The sequence below is a fragment of the Colletes gigas genome, unplaced genomic scaffold (genome assembly GCF_013123115.1).
Source record: "Colletes gigas isolate AHSC1104 unplaced genomic scaffold, ASM1312311v1 Colletes_gigas_Sc00009, whole genome shotgun sequence".
NCBI lineage: Eukaryota > Metazoa > Arthropoda > Insecta > Hymenoptera > Colletidae > Colletes > Colletes gigas.
In genome coordinates this window covers 2,103,090-2,129,090 of record NW_025106638.1, presented here as the reverse complement: position 1 = coordinate 2,129,090, position 26,001 = coordinate 2,103,090, and the positions used below count along the sequence as shown (strand labels likewise).

The following is a 26,001-nucleotide window of genomic DNA, read 5'->3' as shown; positions in this document are numbered from 1 at the left end:
ACAATGCAGGCAAGGTGAAACTCAAAGGGAGGAAAGGTCGTTGTGCGAAGTTCAGAGCCTTCGGTGAAAGAGACCATTGTTCTCCCTGTCGACTATTAATTAGAATTAATTAGGAAGACACGTTTTCGCTCCTCAAGACGCTCAACGCGCTTCCGTTTCTCTGGAATTTTCATTTCAGATTTTCGTCGTCGCCGGGGAAGAAAAGCCAATAGGATATTGATACAGAGAACGATTAGACAAAGAATTCTACAAACATTGGCCTGATTCTGAAGAAAGAAAGCCAATTCACAGGGGATTCGATTTCAATATTTTACCGAACAATATACGATGCTTTTTCGTATTATTCTTATTTAGAATTCGTAACCGCAAGATTTAGGTGCGCCTAATTAAAATTTGCTTCGCGAACGATCCTGAATCACGAATGGAAATTCCGTCCGCGTCAGGCGAACCGAAAGCAACAAAAATCGCGTGTAATTCTTTTTATAGAAAATGTTTATGCAACAACAATTCCGTTACGCCTACGCAACTGTTTAATTTTGTAAGCGTGCTCGTTTAAATAATCAAAGGAAGAAACGGTGATTCGTAAAAAATCCGAATCATGATCGGGGAGCGTAAAAGATTGCCGGGTATCCTGAAAAACAGGATTTCGAGTACGCGTCCTTTCGCAACGACGAAATTAAAAGGCGAGCCGACACGATAACAGAAATATAGCGAGACTTTTGCAGCAAAACACTGATAATAAACGCAAAGTTATTACGTAATATTTCTCCCGTAAAGCGACGTCGAAGACGGGAATCTAAAATAACGATGTATTGTTTATTTCGTACATTGGGCGGAGTTCAGTATATACGGTCAGGGACAAAAGTAAATGGGCGGACGATGAAAATGGAAATCACTGGAATTTAATCAATACAGCATCGATGTTACGTGTTAAATTTAAACAAAAAATCATACAAACATTATACAGGGTGTTCTAGAGGCCAAGCTAAGACAAAAATCAAGAATACCAATTTGATGATTGAGGCTTCGTTAAAAAGTTAATAACAAAATTATTGTTGAAAATTATTAACAAAATTTGCCCACCTATCCGAATTTTTTTCTCAAAAGTGCGTAGGATTTCGAGGGTGTGTCTATTCACCAAAAATGATTGTCATTGACCCTCGCAACCGAAAATAATTTTTCCAAAACGATTTGAATTTTTTTAATTTTGTAAAAAGTTTGTCCACTTACTCGAATTTTTTTCTCAAAAATGTGTATAATTTTGGGGATGTGTCTAATGACCAAAAATAATTGTAATTGACACCCACAGTCGAAAATAATTTTTTTAGAACGATTTGAAACTTTTCAATTTCGCCGTAAAATTTCAGCAGCTACCGATTATTCTTAAAAATTCATTTTTCATTTTTAATAAATTTGGTTGGCGCTGTACAGAAAAGATATTTAATACTTTTTTGTAGGTATCCATGAACTCTAGTTCTCCCCAAAATTTCAATGAAATATATTCGCTATTGTAGGAGTTATAGCTGTTTGAAAATTGGACCATTTTTATGGGGTTTTTCTCGTTTTGCGGGGTTAAGGAATAACTTTTCGAATATTTTTGGAATTTCCACATATTGTTCACAAAAATACGCGTTGTTAGCACTTTAAAACATCAAAATCCTCCAATCCGTTCAGGAGTTATGATGATTTAAAGATTCGCATGAAATTTTGGGGTGACATTTCTGGTCCGAAATTATATTTTCGGTAAGGAATTTTTTCCTCGAAAGTACGTAAGATTTCGAGGGTATGTGTATTGACCAAAAATGATTGTAATTGACCCCCGCAGCCGAAAATATTTTTTTTAGGACGATTTGAAATTTTTTATTTCGCCGAAAAATTTTCCGGTCGGTATGGAACTTTAAACATTAATAATTTCTTAACGAAGTCTCCATCAACAAATTGGTATTCTTGATTTTCGTCTTATTTTGGCCTCTAGAATCTCCTATTAAAATTTTTCCCAGTGGTGGCCGAACACCTTTGTAAAATTAAATGTGAAACATGGAAGTGCCAAAAACGGTAGAAATTTCATAATAAATTCATAATTTCATTCTCTCGGACGTATCAAAATGCGCGATGGAAAAAATATATAAAATATACATAGTGAATTAACATTATTGCGGTGTACTGCGAATGCTAGCTCGAATTATTTTCTTTTCGCAATGACTTTCCTTTTCCTTTTTTAGACATTCCTCGTCACGGTTGGTACACTTTATTAGAACCCAGTGATAACAACGTAGCTTTCAACGGCTTCCACGTACTTATTGATGCACGAATATGTTTAACAGGCTGTATAATTGAATACGATTACACGCACGCAACCCGGAAGTAGCCGTATGGAAAAACCGAAAAATAATTAATGTCCATGCTTGCGAATATGACAGTAGAAACGTCAAAAGCGATGAAATATATCGTTTCAAAAGAGAGAAAATGTCACAGTGTCCCATCTTTTTATAGCGCAGTTTATAATGGACGCGACTAATGAAAATTGTTAAAAATAGGCGATAAAAATGAGGTCAATGTGGGCCAAGTTAAAAGTAAAAAAACTGAAGTCTAAAATTCATAGCTCATTATATCCTAAAATACTAATAAAGGAACGTAGATTTTAATACTACCCGCAATTTGTAGTGAATTTTCCAATTTGTTGTCGAAAATAATGCTTGAAATTTATTCTAGTTTTCGGTGCATTTTTTTGAACATGTGCCACTTGTCGAATGTTTATCTAATTAATTTGATTTTTGTAAGTTACGTTTAGTATTGTAAGACCTTTCTTTACAATATTAACAATTTGTCCCAATTTTTTATGTTGAATATTCATCAACTTTGTCTTGAGTTTAAAAAAAAGTTAATTAAACTTCATGTGCAAATCAATTTTAAGTGGTCAAGGTTGCTCAAACCGAAAAAGAACTAGTCAAAATCAGCGATATTAAACAATATGTAATAATAGATGAATCGCGTCTTCAATCAGATACGAATCGATCAGATTTAAAAAATATATTTAAAGAAAAAATTCAAATAAGTGTTCATTTTTTATCCTTTGATCCTATATTCTATGAACTCCAGCTGATTAATTCGAATTTTTTCAAGCAAGTGTAAACGAAAAAATTGGCAAAAAACTTTTTATTCAATAAAAAATTAAGATGATCTTAAATTTGTTAGTAAAGTTGTATTTTTTTTTTCGTAAATCGGTGGCATCTTTGTATCCTCTTGAAAAAAGTATTAGAGGTTTCGAAAATTGAATAGTTTAGGAGTTATTAATATTGCTCCAAATTCCCATACACTCGTCACACTGCGAGCCGGTAAAAGCTGTTTCGGAATAAGATTTGCACGACAACGGGAGTTGGTATCGATTCCTTCCGTCGAACGAGACTTCTGAACGGGTCTAAACGACGTGAAAGCGTTGTTAGGAATGAAAAAAAAAGAAGGAAAAAAAACGGAACGACAGGTCGATGAAAAATTGTTCCCAGCGGAGTGGAAGTGCGTATGGCGTTATTACTACCAATTATTCGGCAACGTGAGAGAGTGAAATTAAGATCGTGACTGACTAACACGCGTCTTACGTGACATCGGCACCGTGGAGAAACACGCTTCGAAAGGTCTAACCGCATCCTTGCGCCGCAGTTACGCGGTTACGTAAGGAGAAAAGTCAGACAGACAGGCAACCAGAGAAGGACAGACAGACTGTCAAAGAACCACGTCGAGTCGAATGGGATTCCAGAAAATTGTGCACCCGTTCACGGGAGAATCGAACGTTAAGTCGACGATCTTCCTTGTTTCTCTAACGCGTTGATACGAGGTTCGTTTAATGAGTCCTTAGAAAATCCGAGACCTGGCGCTCGTAGTATCGAAAATGGTTTGTCTTTAGTAAACATCGTGACTCGCTAAACAATCGTCAAAGTCTCGGTTATATCCACCACATGGTTTCATTTTTATTGTCGACTGAAGCAAGGAACTTCCTCTTGCATCGAGACAATGCATGGGTGTACACTTGTGCAGTTTCGATGGGCAAAATCATGGAATTAAAGTTCGAATTATTACAACATCCCTCTCCAGTGACTTTTTTTTATTTCTAAACATAAAAAAAGGACCTTTCGAATGGAAACGCGCTAGGAAAAGTGTATAGAGCTAAAAGGAGATTATGTTGAAAAGTTCCAAAAGTTCTACCTAAAATAATTTGTTTTTCCATCTTTTTCTGAGGACTTATCGAACGACCCTCGTGCGAAACGCCTCGACGAACGCTGGCCTCAACAGGTGACCGTTTAATCAATACGAACACCGTCTCCACGGATTAATTTCATTTGATTTCACGCCAGTGACTTCTGATTCGCAATAATTAATCCTCGATTGTTACGTGATCGTGATAACGCCGCGGTCACATCGGCCATATGATTAATGAACTGGCGTTTTTACGCGGGACAGCGAAAGTTAATTATTTCGATCGATCGGCTATTAGATTCTATCGAGTCCGTTATGCAAAATTCTTTGCAGCGAGCCGGTTATTTATAGCACCACTGGACAATTTCAAGACTTTCTATACGCCTGTAGCGTCTAGGATCAACTAGCTGAAGGAGTTTGTATTTTTGACGACCTTTCCGTTACTGTCCACGCAATTGCATAAGAGACCAGGGGTAATGTCACAGTAATCTGACATAACGATTCGATCATTTTTACATTGTACCTTACGGTGCTAGGTAGTTGTGTGCTTCACACAGTCGAAACAAGAAAATTTATACTTGTACAGTATAAAAGTGTACAGGAATAATCTCCATTACTTTCTACATATTTTAATTCCTTGGTTAAACAATGATATCGATTTTAACAAAGGAAAACAATGGGGGCCCCGTTTTGAATTTAGAAATATTAAATAATAAAAAAAAAAGATTAGATACGAAATTCTTATTTTGATAATTTTCAATTGGCCGATGAAAATTAATCTGGATATGAATTTACGATCAGGTACAGCAAAATACCGTATTCAATAAGAAAGATTATTAAATACTAAAAAAAAAGATTACGTACGAAATTCTTATTTTGATAATCTTCAATTGGCCGATGAAAATTAATCTGGATATGAATTTACTAAAAAAATTACTAAATAATGAAAAAAAAAATTAGGTACGAAATTCTTATTTTGATATCGTCGTTACTTTCTACGTATTTTAATCCTTTTGTTAAAGAACGGTATCGATTTTGACAAATTTTGATCGTTCAAAGGAAAACAATGCCACATTTTGAATTTCGCCTCCGTAACGGTATTTTCACCGACGAAATTTGTTTCTGTTGATTTTAATTGAAACGCGGAAACGGCTGTACCGTTTCAATCATTCAAAAATATTCTTCCGCATGTTTCACGCTTCGAGGCGAGCCACGCAACCTCGTTCGTTCACCATCGAAGAAAACTTTCTTTGGCTTGGCTGCGACAAGGCTGCGGGCAACGGTGTTCCTTCGCATGCGTGGCGACGCACGCCCGCGCATCACAAACGTATTTACCGATGATTCATTTGCGACACTGTTCGCCCGTCTGTTCGCCAATTTATGATTTTGTCCGCGTACATTCGCGAGCCGCTCGGTTCGCGATCCTATTAACACCGTTCAGGCCTGGGCGTTTTGAGAAATTTTACAATATAGAGTTACATTTAAATACCACTGATCCAAATCGTTGTATCACTTTTCAGCTAGACAAAAATTTCAGGTAACCTTTCTCTTCTCCGTGACTTTAAAATATAGAAGTTTATTAGTTTCGATGTCACGTAAATTGCGATTAAAAAAGAACTCGTAAATATGAGACACTTTTAGGGCTGTTGCACAAATATGTTCGTATTGATCAGATTTCCCGCGTGCGCTCGACTAGCCACGTTTCTTGACCACCAACAGTGATTATCGCAAACGCGCGAAACCACTTTGTGCGAGTGTCGTTAGCATATATTCGCGTTTATGTAGGAGCTAAGTGGAAGTTGCATCGGCTGAGTCTGGACAATGGAATGCGGTCTTGTGGGACATCCGTCCGTGAAACATCGCGGTCGAAGCACGTGGGACGATCGGTACATCCACTTGTTGTCGATTTTATTCTAACTTGTGATGCGATCGAGCTCTGAATCGACTTCAATACCTTCGTCTTTGATGAGACGCGACGGTCAGTTCAATACGGTCCACAACAAAAACCAATGTCTCAGAGGAGGCACCAAACTTCAGGGTGGAACTCCTGCTAATCGAGCATGCACTAAACATAGTTCAAGAAGTAGGCCTCTAAAATGTTGCAATAGTATCCGATCCCAATACTATTCTTCAAGTACTAAAATCCATGCAGAATTAACTAAAAAAACGAAAAGCAATCACAGATTCATTTTCAAGTACATATGAAAACCTTCATTTTTAAGACTTAGAAAATTGCATGAAAAGGAAATTAATAACGAAGTGGGACAGAGAATGGAACAACAATGATCTCTCTGACATTAAAGATCTCTCCAATTGCATATTTGGAGGGACCAAAGATATATAACAATTACACAATTCATATAATTTATTGTTAAAATTGAACCTCGAAATACTACTACTGACTGAAACATCAACTGATTAAAAAATTTAGCAGTAGAATCTAACTCTAAATGTGCTCTGTTAGCCATCGACAATGAATTGTTCATACTATTCTTCAAATACTAAAAACCCTACGCAGATTTAACTAAAAGGACGAAAGCAGCTGGAAAAACAATCACAGATTCATTTTCAAGTATAATATGAGAACCTTCATATTAAGGATCTAGAAAATTGCATGAAAAGGAAATTAATAACGAAGTGGGACATAGAATGGATCTCTCTGACGTTAAAGATGTCTCCAATTGCACCTTTGAGGGAGCCAAAGATATGTAAAAATGAAACAATTTGCATAATTTAATGAAATATTACTATTTTCTGAGTGATCAACTGGTTAAGAAAATTTCGTGCACAGCTGGAAAAATTTAAATGTTTATTTACTATCGAGTTTTTCAAATAGCCATTTCCTCCGGTCCTGGCTTCCAGCAGTCAGGTGTTCAAACAACGCGGCAGAAAGATGCAATGCAACTCGGCTGCATGCTTTATGCACTTCTTCCGTGCATTGTTCCGTACCCTCTTTCGAGAACCTTGTATGCAACGAGAGAAGTTGAGTTAGGTCAACCCCCGATCTGAGAGTGCAAGTTCCTCTTTGGTGCATTGTTTGCGCGATGCACCATATTGCACTCGCTTTATTTCGTGTCAGGGAGCATATGCATGCAACGAACGCGAACGTATGCGACTCGCGAGAGGGTTGGAAAATTGGCTCGTGTAAAAGTTCGTTTACTTTTACGCGAGGCGAAAAAAAAAACTTCTCTTTCTTGAAATTATTCAAGATCAGAGTGCAAGAACGAACGGGGTTCTTAATAACGGTGGAAAGTATTAACCGAGGACTCACCCTGCAACAAAAATCCATGCAGCGCGAGGTTCATGGCTACCAGGTGATCAATTCCTTCAGCCTGAAACCAAAAGAAATAATTTTAATCGTTTTCAGCTGACAATTACACTGTAAATGGTCGGACATCGATTAAAATAGTTGCGAAAATGAAACTTGCTTAACTTAATTATAGCTTTTATATTTTAAACCACTATTACAAGATAAAATATTTACAATATCTTGTTAATGGTTAAACGAACATGTATGAATAGTATTTACGAACGGAAAATTTTGTACTAGTTGCTTCGAGCGTGAATTGCGCTTCGAGTATAATTCGTCGAATCGAATGACGAAACATCGAGCAAAACATTCATGGTTTACGCAAAACAGGAAAGATGAACAATAATGTGACACTAAGTGATGCTGACTGCAGCTATGTCGCGCGGAGGCGTGGAAGAATTTCTCAGGCAAACGAAGTCGCCTTTGTCTGTCAGTGACTTCACATATTTCCAGGTAAAGCTGCTCGGTAGCTTCGAAGAACGCGTTGTTCCTTCTGGTATCGTTAATATTTAATCTGCAGCCAAACGTTCGAGTCGTAGATGCGTCCAAGTACTTCGGAATACCGAGTGTATGAAAAGTACAACATTTTAAATTCGAATTTCCCGCGCAATCTCGATCGCTACGCCTCGTCTCTTCAAGATGTTATTATCCACCGTATTGGGCGCAGAATTCGAGCGAAACTCGCATACTCGATGGTTCCCATTTCGTCATATGTACTTACGTGGCCGTGCTGAACGTTCGACGAAATTCGAACATGTGCAGGCGATCCCTGGCGACGCAGCGCACTCGAAACTCCTCGTTCTGGGCACAATGGCCGCGTTGCAGCGGAAATAATTCAGGTCGAGCACGTATACACTAGCGCGTAACGGTGCTCTCTACGGACACAAAACTACCAACGCAATTCCACGTCCGGAATTATTTCTAGCACAACGGACTCTTTTTTCCATTTTTCTGCTTCCGCTGACGCTGCAGGACTTTCGTCCTTCCTTTCTTCCCTCGTAGCCTAAGACTGTTCTTCGACCTTCAAACGACATCAAATGTATCTCTTATAGTTTTCCATTTGTTCAAAGGAAATCTCAATACTGGGTGAACGTCCCCTATATTGTTTTCTATAACGTTAGTAAAAGGTGACAAAACCATTTTCGTGTTATTGAGATATGGGACCGTATCGCCTAACGAACGAGAGATGTGGAAAAAGCGATCTGGTTGCAACATTTCTGGGAGCACAGACGTGGACACGGGACGAAATCGAGTTCTCAATAAGAAATACGTAAAATAGTTTCATCAGATCTTGTAATACTAGTGACGCACATCGAGCGCCACCCAGTGATACAGTCTTTCGCGTGGCAAATCACGAAAATGTACAAGTTCCCTCTCTTCGAAGGAAGAACCGACGTGAATACGAAATCGAGGAACACGGTCGCTATTAACGTGCGTGCAATTCGTAATCGGTCCTGGTCTATAATCTTTTGTACTGTAACTTCGAATAGTTGTCGAGAACGACAAAATACCACCGTGTATCTACCGATAAACGCGAGTAATTTTAATCGAAACGATTAAAAACCAAGCATTATTTCCTTTGTCCGTTCATTAAATTTTGCTGGCGACTGTGGGTACAGCTGACTTATTCCGTACTTGTTTATATAAACCGATGGTTGCCAGTGTGTGAATAATTTGATTCGTAAAGAGGAGAAGGTCGTATGCACCGTTGTTCCGTTTCTTTCTCGCTTTTGCATCCACAGCGGCACTCTTTCACTTTAAAGACGATTTTCACCTTATGTAAAACCGGCACATCGGCCGTGACTCGTTTCCATGGCGAACGACTTTCCCCGATTCCGTATCGCAGACGTTATACACTTTAGAAACGATCGGCGCCACGCCTCTTGCTAGATGGCGTGTAATTACTCGGTTATTTTTGGCAAATCGAAAATTTATTCGCAATTCATTTGTAAACCAAAACACAAGCTCCATACGCGCACGAAAAATCGTTTAATTCTTTAACTAGATCGTTAGCTACCATATTTTTATTATTTCAGTCATCGTAATATTACGATTTAAACAGTAATAATATTGTAGTTTTACATCATTTTGTGAATGGCAAGCAAAGCAGGACAAATTCTTGTTAAAAAATTTCACTAATTTTTCATATTTTGCTGATAATTTTTCAGGTCACTATATGGAGAATAAAGCGATCGACGAGAATGAAAATCGACTTCCATTTCGTAACCGCTGTTTGAACAAATGGCCGCCTAACGAGACACGCCTGATTTGCTCGATTGTATTCAGCAATTTCCACAGGCTGGGTTCTAATTCCATGGTAAGAAGGAAAGCGAATTCCATATTGAGCGCGGTCAACGTGAAATGTTCGTTTAGCATACGTTAAACTTTTGGCATTCTTATTTTTTTTTTTCTTTTTTTTTTTCGAAAGTAGAAAATTCAAGGACGTCTGCATGGAAGTCATGGAGCAACAAGTGGACGAACGAGAACGCTTCTGTAGAGAAATTCGTTCAAGTCTAGTGTCTCTTTGGGCATACTCGATAATTCTGATAATTTGAACAAAAATTCTTTTAGCGCGTTAAATTTCAGATATTTTTAAATTTGTATTTATATTAAATACTTTAAGTATTATTTAAATTTAAATTACTGTTCTATGCCTAGAGATTTATCATTCATTGAAATTGTCTAAAATATTAATTTTTCTTCCTCAAAGTTTACTATTTTTACGTTGCAGAATTTTACACAATCGACATCTATTCTTTCAGGAACGTAAAATTAACCTTTACTTATAGTAATAGTGGTTCTTTTCCGATCTGTTCCTACGTTGTATTTAAATATTTGCCGTCATCCTGTCGTTCTATTCGCATTTTCTATATCCCGTAATAGTGTCGCCTAGTGTCAAGGTAACACAGCTAAGAATTCACTTCGCAACAGACGGATTTAAAATCCATTTAAAGAAGCGCGGCGCATCCCGGACTTTCTAAACCGATCCGATCGAGCAATGCGATCGCCGCGAGTTTATTCCCTTTCGTGGCGAGTCACGATCGCGTTCGGTTCGCTTCTTCGTTTCGAAGAAAACCATTTTCTCGGTTCGAATCGCAGCCAAACCTCCACCAACGATTCTCGTTTCCGGCTTTGGGTCGATCAACCGGACATTGCCTGAGACCTTGCGATCTAGATCAGATCACCGGTGAAGATCGACAAACCTTTTTACGTCTGCGTGGCAAAACCGAATGAAAGTCAAGTTTGTAATACAATTATTTATTAGGATGTTCGCTGTTGTACATTCTATTTTGTGTGTCTTAGAAAATTATTAATATAAACTGACTTTGCTTCAACCTTTCAAAGTTCTCGAATGTCAGTTTTCCAAATTAGTAAAATGCTAGAATCCTGAATTATATTTCCAGCGTTCTGAAGTCCGAACGTCTCGGAAAACCAAGATTCCAAAGTTCCAATACTCTTCCAAAACACCCGAAGTCCCACGATCTTGAACTTTTAAAAATCCTGGAACGTCCCAAGTCCATACTTTCGAAAACTTTGGCATTCCTTGATTTCGGAATTCGTTGATTCCTAAAATTCCTGCAGCGCAAACCTACGGCGACTCGTATCGCTGACCTGATTCGCGATCGAGGAAGTGGCCCCAAGCGGCCAATTAAATTAGAGTATAGTCGCTTGCTAGCGCGTTCGCTGAAAGAATTTCTAAAACGACTAGCTCCTACGAAAGTTGGCGTCGTTAAAAAATTGAAAAGCGGTTGCAAAAAATTGTCAGGCGTCCGAAAGTCCGCAAACATCGAGCGTACAAAATTTACATTCGTTTCGCGAAATGCACAGGCGAAAACGATTTCTCACGAAAATCGACAGCTGTTCATTCACGGCCCGGGGATACATATAATTCCATCCATACGATTCATCCGGCTTATTTGCGATCTTGCGTAACATACTAATTATCGCCCCAACGATCAGCTCTTCGTTATAAAGCAATAATAAAGTGCTCTTACTTAATCGATGAACACAACGATAAATCCCTCCTTCCAAAAAACAGACTTTGGTCTGGAATTTCTCTGCCTACGTTTCCTACCCGCGTTAATTCGCAGTTTGTATTCGCGCGAATTTTTAAGTTCGGACGGACGGAGTTCTAAAGTAGTTCTCTTTTTACGCAAGGAACACCTGTTACGTCTAATAGTTAACGAATCCCGGACAACGTTCTGCTATCGACCCAGAAAATCTTTGGGCTGCTCGATGAACGAAGGTAAACGGGGAGTCGTGATTCAACCGGGTATCCATAAATCACGGCGAAGAGCGCCTCTCGATCCGCGATCGAGGCTACGGAGAACGGACGATTCTAGATCATACGATGAATGAATCGCAATCTAGAAACCGTAAATTGTTTCTCTTTTAATTTTCAATAGCTACAGGATAAAATTACTTTTTATTCGATATTCTTTATAGTTCATCACTGCATTGCAAGCTCCAGTTTTGCTTACATCGTTTGTAGAGCCTACATTATGCAAAGTAAAAGGGAGATACGACTGAATAAAAAATAATATAACTTCATTAAAATTTTGTCGATCCAACATATTTTCGGCTGTTAAGCTCTACAAGTGTTATATAATGGATAAAGTAGCAACTTTATTTGTAGGAATATTTGCATTAGAAGGGACGATACGAACGAAGATACGCTGAACGTGCATTCGTCAGAGAATCAGTTCGATCAATCTTAAAGCGTTACTTGTTCTATTACATCGTGGGAATCGGATGATTTAGACAAAGACTAATTGATCACACGAAACTACGTTTGCTTTCACTTTCCATAAAATCGTTTCGAATCGAAGCGCTCGACCGCGAGCCACTGCATCGAATTTATTTTTGATTACGTTCTTGATGTTCTAAATCCCCGATTTCCTGCGTCTGATCAATAATTTGGAAATAAAAAAAAAAAAAAAAAAAGGAAAGTGTTAACGATAATTAATCGCATATATCCTGCTGGCTTCCCAGCCGCGGTATAAAAAAAATGTCCTATCGTGCATTTAGAAAGTAACGTTATCCATATTTAATGCAACTCTTTAATATATCCGAGTGAATATTACGAAATCATTGCGAAAGCATTGCCTTCCATTAGGTTCCGTGAAATGTCAATTTTCTGGTCGCGACATGATAAATACTTTCGATCTTACCGAATGATTTTTTGTTCCTCGTGTAATTCCTTTGGACGATATTTTCTAACGATTCGAATCGCGCGAGCGCGATCCTCGATCCGTTTGAGCGTATCGCATGGTTCAACAACTTTATTTGGCAACGTGGCTCAAAACACAGTAATTTATTCGGCGCTGGCCGCGTGAAAATCAAATAGGCGATAAATCACGCTTGTCGCGGTGCTTCTCTTGCCCAGACACTTTCGAGGAATTCATTAGAATTCGTTAGAAGTATCGCGACACGCCGCGACTGCATTTCGATGTTGCCCAAAGAAAATTACCAGGGCTGAATCGACCAGTGAGCAAAATAAGCACTCGCTTAGGGGCATCGTAAGAAAGGGTATTGATATTATTACACAGTGTCCAGGAACGCGAACGAAATTCTGATAATACCCGATCCGGCCAGATGTGAGAACGCGACAGCGCAAGAATGTTTCTCACGTCGATCACGCACACGTATTTCCAAAGGGACACGTTTACGCGTAGAATTCAACATTGCGTGCCGTGCTGGTTGCAAGGACAGAAAAATAGAATATCGAGTTACCGTATCAGGATCCCCAGAGCGGTATTTTATATAATTCGAGGGGCAAGTGTCGCTAATCAACCGACAAAGGTTTCCCAGTTGCGGTTTTAGGGCGTGGAAAAAAGAAAAGAAAAGCGAAAAAGGAATTGCAGCCGGTGACCATACTCTTTCCGTAATATGACACATTCATGAAAGTCCCACAATCCATTTCGCGCCGTAAAAACACCGTTGCGCAACACAGTATCGATAATCGTTAGAGAGCTATCGATCGACGGTGTCGATAAGCCGAGAAAAATAAGAGAAAAAACGTTGTCGGTACATTCTCTTTCAGAAAAAATTGTGAAAAGCTGATCCGCTGGAACTCTGGCCACGTTCCTGTCAGAAATCTGAAATTCTACTTTCTTTTCATACGATTCTCGAAAAACTTGCTAAACGTAAACAGTTAATATAAGAAATTAAATACAGTCTTGCTGTGCATTTGAAAGCAAAAGAATCAATTATTCAGACAACTTTTCAAACGAATAATACATTAACAATATACTATCTCGATTAAATTCTGATTCGTTGTTCGTGAAATATTTGTTTTGAAAATAGAGTAATCCTTTTTCAACTTGTTAGTTTTTCGTTACGCATTCTTCTCTCGGAACCCGCGTCGAGAAAATGCGAAATCGATACGCGTCGATTGTCATTGCTAGTAATCGATACTACGCGAACCACTTCCGGATAATCATGCGATCGACAAACTTCGCGAGATATTTTCCACGCGTATTATCTAAGAGACGAAAGTGGATTACGTGTGTCGGGACGAAGGAAAGCAAAACGAGCGAATGAGATTTTCGAACTCGCTCATTTGCATATTACTTCAATCGTGCAAATAGCCTGCGATACGTTTTCCTTTTTTTCCATTCTTTTTCGTCGCTTCGGTAATCCAGTTCTTCGAGTTGTTGCATAATTTCAAACAGAACCGACGTTACAGCAGAATTATGTGGAATATCTTTAAAAAGTACAAGAAAACATTTTATTCGACCTAAGGGGATACTGTAAAATGCATACTTTTAGGTCCTTTTCTATCATTTTTTAGCAAGGGACTTATATAATTTTTCGTATCGAAATATCTCACACACGTTTTCAAAATAATTATAAATGATCATTTTGCATGTCCTGAAACGGAATAAAAAGGAAAATATTGTCTCATGGTATGAGTCATTTTACAGAAAAGAAAATTTTCAAAAAAAGATTCTTTTCGATATTCCTTTTATATAATTAAGAACGAAGTAATAGACGGATTATAGTGCGGTATATAGTTGACATTTTAAATTTGGCGCCATTATAGGTAGAATACAGGATTCTAATAATGAAAAAATTCAGACGAAGAATGAAAGAAATCAAACGAAATATTTCGATCGACTGATAAAAAAAACTTAATTCTCATTCAGAGCCAAAGGTACGAATTATTATCAAAGGGACGATAGTTCGAAAGACTTTTAGTGACCCGTGGTGTTTCGAATAAATTCTCGATCTTTCGTTTTTGCAAAATTGTAGTATTATTTTGCCCTAAGGAAACGTAGGGTTGGTAACCGGAGGTCTCGATACCACCCGGCAAGAAAATGAATATACAACACGTGGTCGCCATAGGCAGTGAAAGTGTTCAACGAAATGAAGATGTTCTCATCAAGGTTGATTTTTATCGAGATAGTGAACTAGGTTAACGATGATCGATTTCGCAATTTATTAAGTTAAATAAAACTGCTTACTATATCATAATATTTTTTGCACGAAGTAATTAATATCGAATCTCCGACGAGCTCGAGTTTGGACACACGCTGCGTACGGGATTTCTGTAATCGCACAATTGCATTATACGTCGAACTCCTACTGGCATTCGCCGCTCGGTACATAAAATACTGAATCGACGCTTATCTGCTCCTGGAACTAGTAAACTCACTATTGTTAATAAAAATTTTATCGAGACACCTAAAATCGCCCGATATATTATATTACGCAATTTCAGATAACTGTCGTAACGATTACCTTCTATGTTATTACGGTGGCGGAGTTATCAGGCGATAGTTAAAAAAATCGCGCGGAAAGATCCGGCAACAAACGGTTGACATTTTACGGGGTGGTTACATAAAAGCTGTTCCCGAATCGAAACAGTGAAACTTGGGCTATCGCGAGTAGGATACTGACCGTTGCGACGTGCCAATACGACGAGAACTGCCTGCAGCGATAGTTGCTGGACAACTGGGTAACCAGTTAGCTTTCATTTTCGATAACTGCTCGTTCAAATGTCTGCATTCTTTCTAAAGGTCGCCTAACAGCGTGTAGAACCGTTAACCGTGAAAAAAAAAAATATTATCAAACGAGTTGATAAATCTTTATCGGGTTTCCTGAGTTTCGTTTATAATTTGGCATTTGTCCAACGGATCGATCTCAGATTTAATTACGTAACGTCGGTGAATTACTCCGCGGCAAGGAGCACGTTTACAGCCGACTCGGCTCATTTTCCTATCGATACCGCGAATCGACTACGCGGATCGTAAAGTCGAGATTCCGACGATGCATTACGATCGTTAATAAGCGACGAATTAAACGCGAGCAAGTCGTTCGAGACGCGAGAGAAACACACGGGGATTAAAAAACGTTTAACATTCGATTAATCTTGTTTACCTGACCGTTGATCGGAATCAACGTTTCCTGATATGTACCTCTCGATCGTTCCGCCGCTTTCATGTGCACGTGCGGAAAACACACAGCGCTGTTTTTCGATTGGCTGTACGTAACGTAACGTCGGAAGTACCGGGAGCCTTCCGAGTAGGTAGAAAACCGTACTACGATCACTATCGTTGCGTTTCTATCATAATAACTCGAGTAATGATAAAAATTAAAATAATTCTTCGTTTTAAAAATCGCTGGAAACCAACGTCCCCGAATGGAAACACTCCCTTAAGATACGAGATACTTTCCTTTACGGTTTTTTATATTTAGAGAATTATATCCTTAAAACTAAATGTGAGCAAAAAAATTTTAAACTCTCCGAGAATAACGTTATATTGGACAGAAAATATTTTCACCCTGTATTTACATAAGGATGCTCGAATTATTTGTTCTAAATAGAGAGGGAATGTACAATTGCATAGAACCACGTGCAAATGAGTGAAGAAGAGAGAAAGCAACGAACCTGAAGTATCCTGGAAGCCTGGTCCCCTCGGGATAGATCCTCGTTCGACGACCTCTGGAGGATCAACGGCACTAGGAGCGTTCACCAGGTTGCCCGTCGACAGAACTAGCTATCGGTCCCGGGAAGCACGCAGGATCTCGCGCATGTTAATGCAGAGAGCTTCCTCACAATCGGCACAACTCATTCTGTCTCGAAACGCGAGCCCCGCATGCTCGATCCTGCCGATCGAGCGTCGATCCCGCACACCACCAACGATTACACGCGATCGTCTCGATTACCCTCGATACGTATCCACCTGAGATATCGTCACCGGTAAACACTTTCTCCCTCCTTTTCCCTTTCTCTCCCTCCCTCCCTCCCGCGCAGGCACGAAAATAACCGTGATTGCACAGAACACGTCGACGATTTCTTCGGAGTCACGAATCCTCGGGCCAAGCGTGGAAACCGGCACGTGCCGCGATCGACGATCGGTTTCCCGGACGATTAGCTCGACGTTTCACCGTTAAGACTCGATCTCAAGAGCTTGGAAGACCTGGTTCCAAGACGACACCGCGAAACGATCGTGGATCCGCTCGAACGTGATCAGAACGATCCTAGAAACGCTTTGAAACTCTCTCGACCAGTCGGATACAGCCTAGAACGCCAGGAACACCTGTTCTTTAATGGCTGGACACTTTCACGAGTTACGACGAAACGGTCCAGCACTCGTCGAATAATTCGCCGGATATCTGTGAAACCGGCGTGAAAACTCGATTTTCAGAAGGTCGAGGTTCCTTCCTCAGCCCGGAGACACTCGAAGGGTACACGGCTCGCCGGGATCCACCTCGGGATTCGTCAACCTCGCTCCATGGAAGCGGTCGTCAGACTAAAGTCGTCGTTCCACTGGAAACCGAGTACGTGCATGGGTTTCTTATCCCTCCTGTCAGCTCGAAATCCGTTCTTTCTCTCTCCTTCCCGCTCGCACTCCCTGGCTACCTCCCTGTCGTCGCGAACTCTCTCTCTCTCTCTATCCCACTCAACATTTCTGTCACCGGTGTCCATGGAAGGGATACCAAAATCCAAGGATATCGGTCAACCGATCGGGAAACAAAAAATAAATTGCCACCCGCAGTTTGGAAACACGCCGACCTACCTTTTGATGCAATTTCGACTGGCGAAAATGTCACCCGGATGCGAGAACAACGCGTCCAGATGGAAAAATCGCCGGTGCCCTTCGAACGATCCACGATTCACGGGATACGTGAAAGTACATTTTTCGGAAACTTAAAGTACGGTCTTTTCGATGTTCAAAATCGCTAGACTAGCCTAACAATATTAATATTCGAACGCTTTGTGCCTCTGATCGAAAGTGAGTTATATTGAAACAAGTATGGTAAATGGCGTTCGAAGGATCTACGAAGGATCTTCGAAGGAATCACGATTTACGGGATACGTGAAAGTACATTTTTCGGAAACTTAAAGTACGGTCTTTTCGATGTTCAAAATCGCTAGACTAGCCTAACAATATTAATATTCGGACGCTTTGTGCCTCTGATCGAAATTGAGTTATATTAAAAGTATAGTAAATATCTGTCATCGTAAACTGTTTTACTTAACCCCTTCTCGATGTCAAATTTTACAATCATGAGGCTACTCACTCGACATTAAATTTTATATATTAAGATCAACACATTTTAACATTCACAAGATATTAAACAATTTATTCTGTTTCGTGGCCATTCCTTGTACGAACAAATTTAAACAAAATTAAATAGTATACGTTTGAAAAATTATTTGGAATTAAATCGTACGTTAAGGGGTTAAAATATCGAATAAACTTTACAAAGTAATATCCAAAAAAAACTGACAAAGACATCACTTAATTTTTCTTATGAAACAATAAGAAATTTTCAGTCGATTATGTTTCTTAACAGCAAAACGGAAAATATGACACTAAAGGAATGGCTATTACTGTAGTATTATTTTTTAGATTATATAAGAATTATAGAAAATAATAGCGAGTGATACAAAACTGTACGCTGCTTCCATCACCCACGTTGTAGTCTGTGTACTTAATTTTTCATTTGTATATCGCATGTATAATGTTTACAGTACAGTAGACTCCATTTATACGAGCCCATCGGGGAACAAGCAGTTTATGTAATGAGTCTACTGATTATCCCCACTGCTTGAAACTTTTCGTTCGTGTGACTGGAATTCTTGTTCGGGTAAGTGGCGAGCGCAAAAGTACGTTCGATGATTGATCCAGAAACAATAGATCGAATCGTACATTTGAAGAAAAAAAAAAAGAGTAGCGAACGGCATTGAGATAACGACTGGAATTCATACTTTTCCTTCGACTGGATACGATCGAAACGAAAATAGAACAGACAGGAAGGTGGAGAGAAAGAGAGTGCCGTAACGAGAACCAAGAATCAGCTGAGAAAAGTGCAAGGGAAAAGTGAGCTGGATGGCCTTCGCGACAATTCACTCGTTACCTCTTGTTTCGCCGTTCGAATTCAGTACTGCTAGCGAAACCAGTTGACTTTCCGTCAATTCCGTCCAATCGGGGAAAGGAATTGCCCCGTGGGCTGCCTTCGACGAAAAGAAAACGGCTCGTCTTGCAAGAACAACAATGACGTAAGTAAATTTTATTTAAATTTGAAGAGCCACGCGTATCGGCTGGTAATCGACTTATCAATGTCATCGAGATCGTGATCTACTTGGCGATATATCGACTTTGTAATAACCCGTATCCCGACGCTCCAGTCAGAATCGAGACAGTGGCGTATAATTAAAATATCCTGTAACCGTTCTAATTATTACACAAAGCCGATCTCTCCTCTAATGTCCCCCGCGTGAAAAGAATCTGATCCCGTGGCTAGATGAGGAATCGTTGTTCTCGCATACAACGACCGTATTAAACCTGGCAACAGCAGAGAAAGGCGGCCACCCACCAGCTTACACAACAAGCTTTGCTCCAGTTATTAGTGTATCACTCTTTTGCGGGTCGACCTGACGAACCGTGGCGCGACAGGAGTGTCATTCGTCATACAACTTGATAGGGCATTTAGAATGTACGACAGATCTTGAAAAAAAGAAAACTTCTCGGAGCGTTGCGGAATCTACAACGCGCAGAATCGTATAGAAAATCAAAACTGAGAGGCTACGCGCGACTAATCGATCTTTTTACGACCTTCGAGAATGAAATAATAAATACAGAAAGGGATTTTTTGCACAAATTTTTGTACAAATCCTTAGAAATAAAAAATAAGTAAAATTAGTTAAAAATGTTTGTATAAATAAGATTATGAGTCCGCTTGGAAATATGCAAAATGTCTTAGTATTTTCCTCGACTACCGTTAAAATAGTTTTTTAGTTCGAATCGAGTCGTTAAACGTTTCGAGCTTATCGACGATGGATTAATTATTGTCAACGTGATCGGTGAAAGTGTTATCATCCGAGAATGCTGGGCAATGGGGTAGTATTGTCGGTGGAGATATCTGTGTGCTACCAGAATTGACTGGCACAACAATACGAGCAGAGCCATGGTCTCTGCATAATATTAGCGCCGGTCTGTCGTAACTTTATTATTGGCTGCTACTGACCGTGCCCCGTAACTATGCTGAGGCATAGAAAAGCGATCATAATTACCAGCGTCGTTTGCAATTTCCGTGTAACTCCTGCTTCGACGCAGATATGGAACACCGAGGAATTAATTTTCGTTTTATAGAGGACTCGCAGCGATTTTCTAATTTTGTAATTTACGCGGAAACACGAGACAGAATAATGTAATGCAAAAAAGTATGCGGCAACTTTTGTTCGAAAATAGTTACGAACATTAGTGATGTGGGCCTGGAAAGATTAAAAGTTCGAAAATTTTTCTATTCGTCGGAAAATAAAAATGTTTGATCGAAGTGACATTAAATTAATCGTCTTTATTAAGATACTGATAACTACCCCCAACCGTTCAGGGTAATAAGGTTACACTTTTCAACGTTTCAAGAAGTACATTTGGATCATTTTTCTCAAGGTCATGTTTTCCAAGATTTTTAGGTCATCGACGTTTTCTTCAGTGGGATCACATATTTGTATCATTGTGGTATTATAGTTAAACCGAATACAATGATGTATAACAAAGTGACCTTCAAATGACATTGAACTCAGAAATGTATAACCAGCGACCAGTCTTTCGTTTAAATAGAATTAAATGTTCAGAATGCTGAGTATCCGTAATAATACAAAGATTTATATTTTCCTGTAAGATTTTGAAAGATCCTTTCAATCGTTTTCGATGAAAATATCTGGCCAATAAATAGGGGTTCGTGGACACTGTGAGCGTTTCAAGGGTCGATGAATAATTTCAACAGCTGTAAAATGATTGCGTACAGAGGGCAGTTTCACGCGTGTGGCCAGATAACGGAGAGCAATTTACCGGTCGAGCCGAAAGGAAAGTCTTGCAAATGTCCCTTGCTCTTTTCTAATCATATTAGCATATCTAGGCGAACCGTGGTCTCAAAAGTGATTGTACAGATACGCAGCCGCAGAGGCCATTTCCTTTTATCGTTCTTGCGGACAGAGCGACAAATGCCGCGTAAGTGCTACGCGGATATGCGACTGTCGTAAGTTCTCCCACTCGTTTCTCTCCACGTACCTATTCTCGCCTCCTGCCTCTAACATCTCGTTCCTGTTTTGCAACCGAGGCCAGATCCACGATCAATCTACCGATCATCGCGCACGCTCGACAGATTAATTTCCTATCGCGGACAAGAGGAACGTCTCTCGTTAGTTATGCGCTGATGAAAGAGACGACAAGCGAGTTCTAATTACTTCCTTTGCTACGTCTGTTATCAAACTCTCCTGGAAGAGTAACTCCGGGAGCCGTCTGTAAACGTAATCAATGTTGTACGCCAATTTTAATCTCATTTTAGTACTTCGCCGGAGGACACGTTGAAAGGCCTGGCCGTCTCCGTGCGCTTGTATGTTTTAGAGGTACAGAGTGTAGACGTTTGGCTCTAATTGCGATATGCTTAAACGAAGAACGAGAAGGAGAGGCAATTTTGTGTTCGGGGAAGAAGAATTTAATATTTATGATTGGCAGATCGTGAACAAAAATTTCTCTAAAGTTTTATGACTATGTCATCATCGTTGCCTCATCATTTTTCCTACTAGCGTAGACCTACCAAGAAGAAAATTGGCCCGGGAAACGCTCGCGATTAATAACACGTTGAAACACAGGTAAAAGCAATGTTCGCAATTCTTCTGTCTCCGACATCGGTGACATGTCGGTGGCAAGGTTTATAGAGAAAGCAGGATTTACATAAGGACTCGCGTTATCGTGCCGGACTGGACAATTGAATTTTGAAATCGCGTTCACCACACCCACGATTACCTCAGGAGATACTACCTTGAACCCGAACCGACTATATGATTAACGATATGAAGGCATTCTAATTGTCCTTCGTTGTGGCGGAATAAAGCACAAAATAGTGTCTGGAACGCGCGTAGCCATACCTCTGCGAAGCATAAATTTCCAAGGTGACCACGAAACCTGGCTTCGATCTTGTTCTAATAAAAACGGTTTCGCAGAAACAATGGATTGGAACAGGACCTAATAAAGACTAAAGGTCGTTGCGAAACACGGTGTAAAAAATGTACGAGCCGGAGTGATAAATATTAACGCCTATACGTTCGACATTACACAAGAAGTTTGGAAGTAATCCAAGTGGGGGAAATTTTATTCGCGAATAACGGGTACAAAAAATGTTTAACTCGTACGTAAACTAGCCTTTGTATCGTTCGTTAATGGATTCTAATCTAGGAATAAAACAAATTTTTTTTATTCACTGTCCAATTAATCTGCAAATACTATAGATAGCAAAGGAAGACAAAATCATTATCATTAGAGGAACTTATTTATAATTGACGTTATCATGAAGGACTCGTTCTCGAGACTTTTACTCGAGTTTCGATCGTTGGTCAGTAGCTCCGCAACAAAATGCTCTAGTTTTGATAAAAGGGCGTTGAGCAACCGATAATGACCGCGACCGAGTTAGTATACCGCTACCTAAGAACAATCGTATGTGTGCAATTTTCTCTTGTCTCAACGTTGTGCAAACACGTAGCCCTTTGAAAGAATGGAATATTGACTGTCATGGAAATTACTTGGTACACAAATTCTTTGGTATTTTATTCTCCTTTGTGTATACTTTTTACAGTATGTAATATTCAAAACTGAGTTTAATGTCATAAAATGAATTTGAAAATAAACTGTTCAACTATATCGAGATAACATTTCTGTATTCGATATCCTTCAAATAAAGTATTTATTAAACTTTTTTAGCTCAGAAAAACAAATACTCTTTAAAGTAAAACAAATACAAAGATAAATAATAATTAATAACATATATCTATAGTGTCCGAAAACTGATGGTACAAGCAACAATATAGTCACTATATATAAAAAAATGAATCTAAAATATAAAACAAATTTTTTTTCACGCGTGCCTTTGTTTTCAAGATAACGATTCAAGCGCGATTATGGCTTGTCTAACGTGTCTGACCATTACTCTTTATTTCTACTTGCGATGAGTGTCTGTAAGCATATTGGTACGGTATTATTTGTTTCAATTATTTCTAATTAATTAAAAGACAAGATCGATAAAAAATAAAAATTATTGAACAAAGTAAAGGTAAATAAATATATTTCCTTAATTATAGAGAAGTAATAAATTTATTAAAGGTTTTGGTATATAATACATGAATACGTTTTGTTAACATTTTTTATATTTAATAAAAAGCGTAATTGATCCTTATGCATAGTATCTTACAATTAGTGTCTCTGCCTTATCAATTATTGTATTTCTTTAAAAAAAATTAATAATAACTCTGCATATTTGTAAACCTTAGTTCACTCACTGCCTTAAGATTAGGTATTCTATATTATTCTGTCACTTTTTCAACCTCAGCTTCTTTATTCTTTATATCAACAATAACCTGAGAAATTAACAATTTTTTTTTTAATTTTACACAAACATTTGCTCACAGTAGGAATTAAAATAATCGATTGTTAAAATTATAAACTGTATAGTAACTTTGCACTTACTTTTCCTGTAGGTTTGCTGTTAAGAATAAATTCTAATGCATCATTTACTTTATTCAGTCCAACAATTAACACACGAGTTGGTTTAATGAGGCCCTCCTCAAAAAATTGTAACACATCTTCACCGGCTTGACTAATTAAATAAATGAAAGCATTATAATAACTTTCATTAAATAATTTCAAGCTTGATATTATGTTTAAAAATAAATGTTATACCGATATTCTTCAGGCTTTTGTTTTCTATATTCTCTTAAATTAAATCCACTAACACTGAATTGATCTGAATCAGTCTTAGTCATGGTTGCTGCTGTCCCAGCAATTATTATCCTCCCTTTGTGACAAGGATTATAAATATATGAATTATCCTACATTACACCATCATTACAAACAAACTAATTATATACCTTCGCGTGAAAGGTGATGTACCACCACAGCAAAACTATTTTCACACAACAAATCTTTTATTGTGGCACCACTTTTGTAGACAGCAGTAAAGCTAAAAAGATACAACATAGCAACTACCAGTGTTTGTTACTAGATCAAAGTCTCTTGTAAGAATCATTAAAACTGACCTGAGTTCAATTCTTATTAAAAAAACACCGACTACTTACCAATCTAGAACTTGCTTAAAATATTCACCATCAGCATCATCGAAAATAGCTTTAATGTCTTTCTCAGCAGCTACTTCTTCTATCTGTTTTAATAATTTACGATCTTTGAATTTAAAGGAGGCAAGTACACCTTTTTCTCGGGCAAGTTCTGCTCCATCCTCTGTAGCGCAAACAGCTATTACCTGAATTTATAACTGCTATAGCTAACCTTCTAAATTCTAGTAGAACACATTTATATTGTGACTACATTAAAATCTAACCTGAGCTTTATATACATTTGTAGCCAAATCAACTGCTGCTAAACCAATACTACTCATACCAACATTAATTAAAATCATGTCATCTTCTTGAATGCTAACTTTCCTTTCTAATGCAACTAAAGCATTAACATAATCATTAAGTAAGCACACAGCATCTAGTGACTTTACCTCACTAGGCACTTTCCAGATATCCTATAAATTTCATTTATAATTTGGTGTACACAAAGTTGATTAATTTAATGAAACTTGCTTACGCTAACTTCTGCTATGCAATGTTCACTTAAACCTCCGTTAATGTCTTTATTAAGAGCAACAACCTTATCTCCAATTTTATACCCACATTTTTGTGCTTTTTCTCCAACTTGAATCAATTTTCCAACAAGTTCATGACCAAGAACCATCGGCAATTGTTGTTCAGATGTATACAAATTTTTAGCTAACAAGACATCTGATGCATTTAGAGTACAATAATTAACGTCGATGAGAACCTATTAAATTAAATTCTTGTGTCGCATATAAAATTAAATATGATTGTATAGCTGTTTAACACCCCATAAAATAAAATGTAAAAGGATCATTGAAATAGAGCAAATTTACGAGCAATTCAAGAGCATTATAAAAAATAATTTAGTTTGAAATATCTATATCAACTAACATGTGTTTACTAATTTTCTTATGACAACTATAATACGATGGATCATATTGTAAGTCATTACAAAAATTACATTAAAACATATTCTAAAATACTTAATTCAAGTGTTTTTTTTATTTTCGTACTTACTTCATTCGCTTGTGATATTTTAGGAGGTTCTATTGTTTCTACAACAAGCGGATTAGAGAATTCTTTTAATACAGCGGCATAAACATTTTCAGAAGCCGGAACTTTTGTGGAATCGTTTAGGTTATTATTCGTAATAGAAATAAATCTAACATTTCTGGTTCGCGTTGACAATATCTTTGAGTGATTTCTGCAAAAACGCATTAAAATTCTTCTCCCTACCGAGGCCGACATTTCTCCCAATTATATATAAATACTATTTAAATACGTAGGAACATAACCAGAATCTTTAAAGAGCCTAATTTAAGTTTTCGGTAGGTATTCACGCACGCGCAACGCTAGTATAGCATGAAACTAAAATTTGAACATCAATGAGTAAAATCGAAACACGATGCGAAATAAGTTTACTTTAGTATAGTGTTAGACACTTAATAATAATGTAACGCCTACTTTAAGTAGTATTCTATGAGATTATTTTATGTATAAATCAAGGAATAATATTACCAAGAAGACGATTCTTTTATTCGATAGTTTTAATTATTTTCAATCACCGATTTTACGAAATAAATGATAAATAATAACGGATTTCATTTTAATCGATTTGCCATATTTAAATATATTTCATCTATCGAATAGTGGTTTGATATAAAGCTTGTCTATCCGAACTATACGTATAAAATCCAATAAATACTTACCAATCACTAAATGTATACATATAATATCCAGGCCACAACAACACTTCCATTAAAAAAGACGCAAATTTTTTCTTTGAGAACGTTGTAGAATCCATAGTTAAAAATCGACTATAAAATAAAAAAGAATGGAAATTAATAAATAAGTCAATATCGAATTAACAGGAATAAAATTAATCCTAGTA

The 26,001-nt window shown here is 38.1% G+C and overlaps 2 protein-coding genes across 3 annotated transcripts in view; both read right to left on the bottom strand.

Moving 5' to 3' along the window:
- Window positions 1-16,715, bottom strand: part of LOC122397308 (FK506-binding protein 5-like) — a 45,222-nt gene extending 28,507 nt beyond the window's left edge. For both annotated transcript variants that reach the window (XM_043396419.1, XM_043396420.1), the window contains exons 1-2: window positions 16,395-16,715; window positions 7,463-7,523 (exon numbers count right to left, since the gene is read on the bottom strand). In XM_043396419.1, coding sequence (XP_043252354.1) covers window positions 7,463-7,496 — 34 coding nt within the window. In that variant the 5' untranslated portion in view covers window positions 7,497-7,523; window positions 16,395-16,715. The remainder of the gene's footprint in view (window positions 1-7,462; window positions 7,524-16,394) is intronic.
- A 6,497-nt stretch (window positions 16,716-23,212) lies between these two features.
- Window positions 23,213-25,426, bottom strand: LOC122397343 (quinone oxidoreductase-like protein 2). Its single transcript, XM_043396467.1, has 8 exons — window positions 25,128-25,426; window positions 24,601-24,834; window positions 24,347-24,538; window positions 24,087-24,268; window positions 23,880-23,971; window positions 23,692-23,806; window positions 23,479-23,608; window positions 23,213-23,369 (listed from the first exon to the last, which is right to left on the bottom strand). Exons 1-8 carry the CDS (start codon window positions 25,356-25,358, stop codon window positions 23,316-23,318), a joined length of 1,230 nt encoding a protein of 409 aa, XP_043252402.1. The 5' UTR covers window positions 25,359-25,426; the 3' UTR covers window positions 23,213-23,315.
- Window positions 25,427-26,001: the final 575 nt, after the last annotated feature.

What these genes read in the sequence shown, in the direction of transcription:
- LOC122397343 (XM_043396467.1), bottom strand. Translation starts at nt 25,358, where the DNA reads ATGTCGGCCTCGGTAGGGAGAAGAATTTTAATGCGTTTTTGCAGAAAT. An exon ending in ATTGCATAGCAGAAGTTAGC is followed by an intron (nt 24,539 to 24,600) that starts GTAAGCAAGTTT and finishes TGAAATTTATAG; the next exon opens with GATATCTGGAAAGTGCCTAG. An exon ending in ACAGCAAACCTACAGGAAAA is followed by an intron (nt 23,370 to 23,478) that starts GTAAGTGCAAAG and finishes TTAATTTCTCAG; the next exon opens with GTTATTGTTGATATAAAGAA.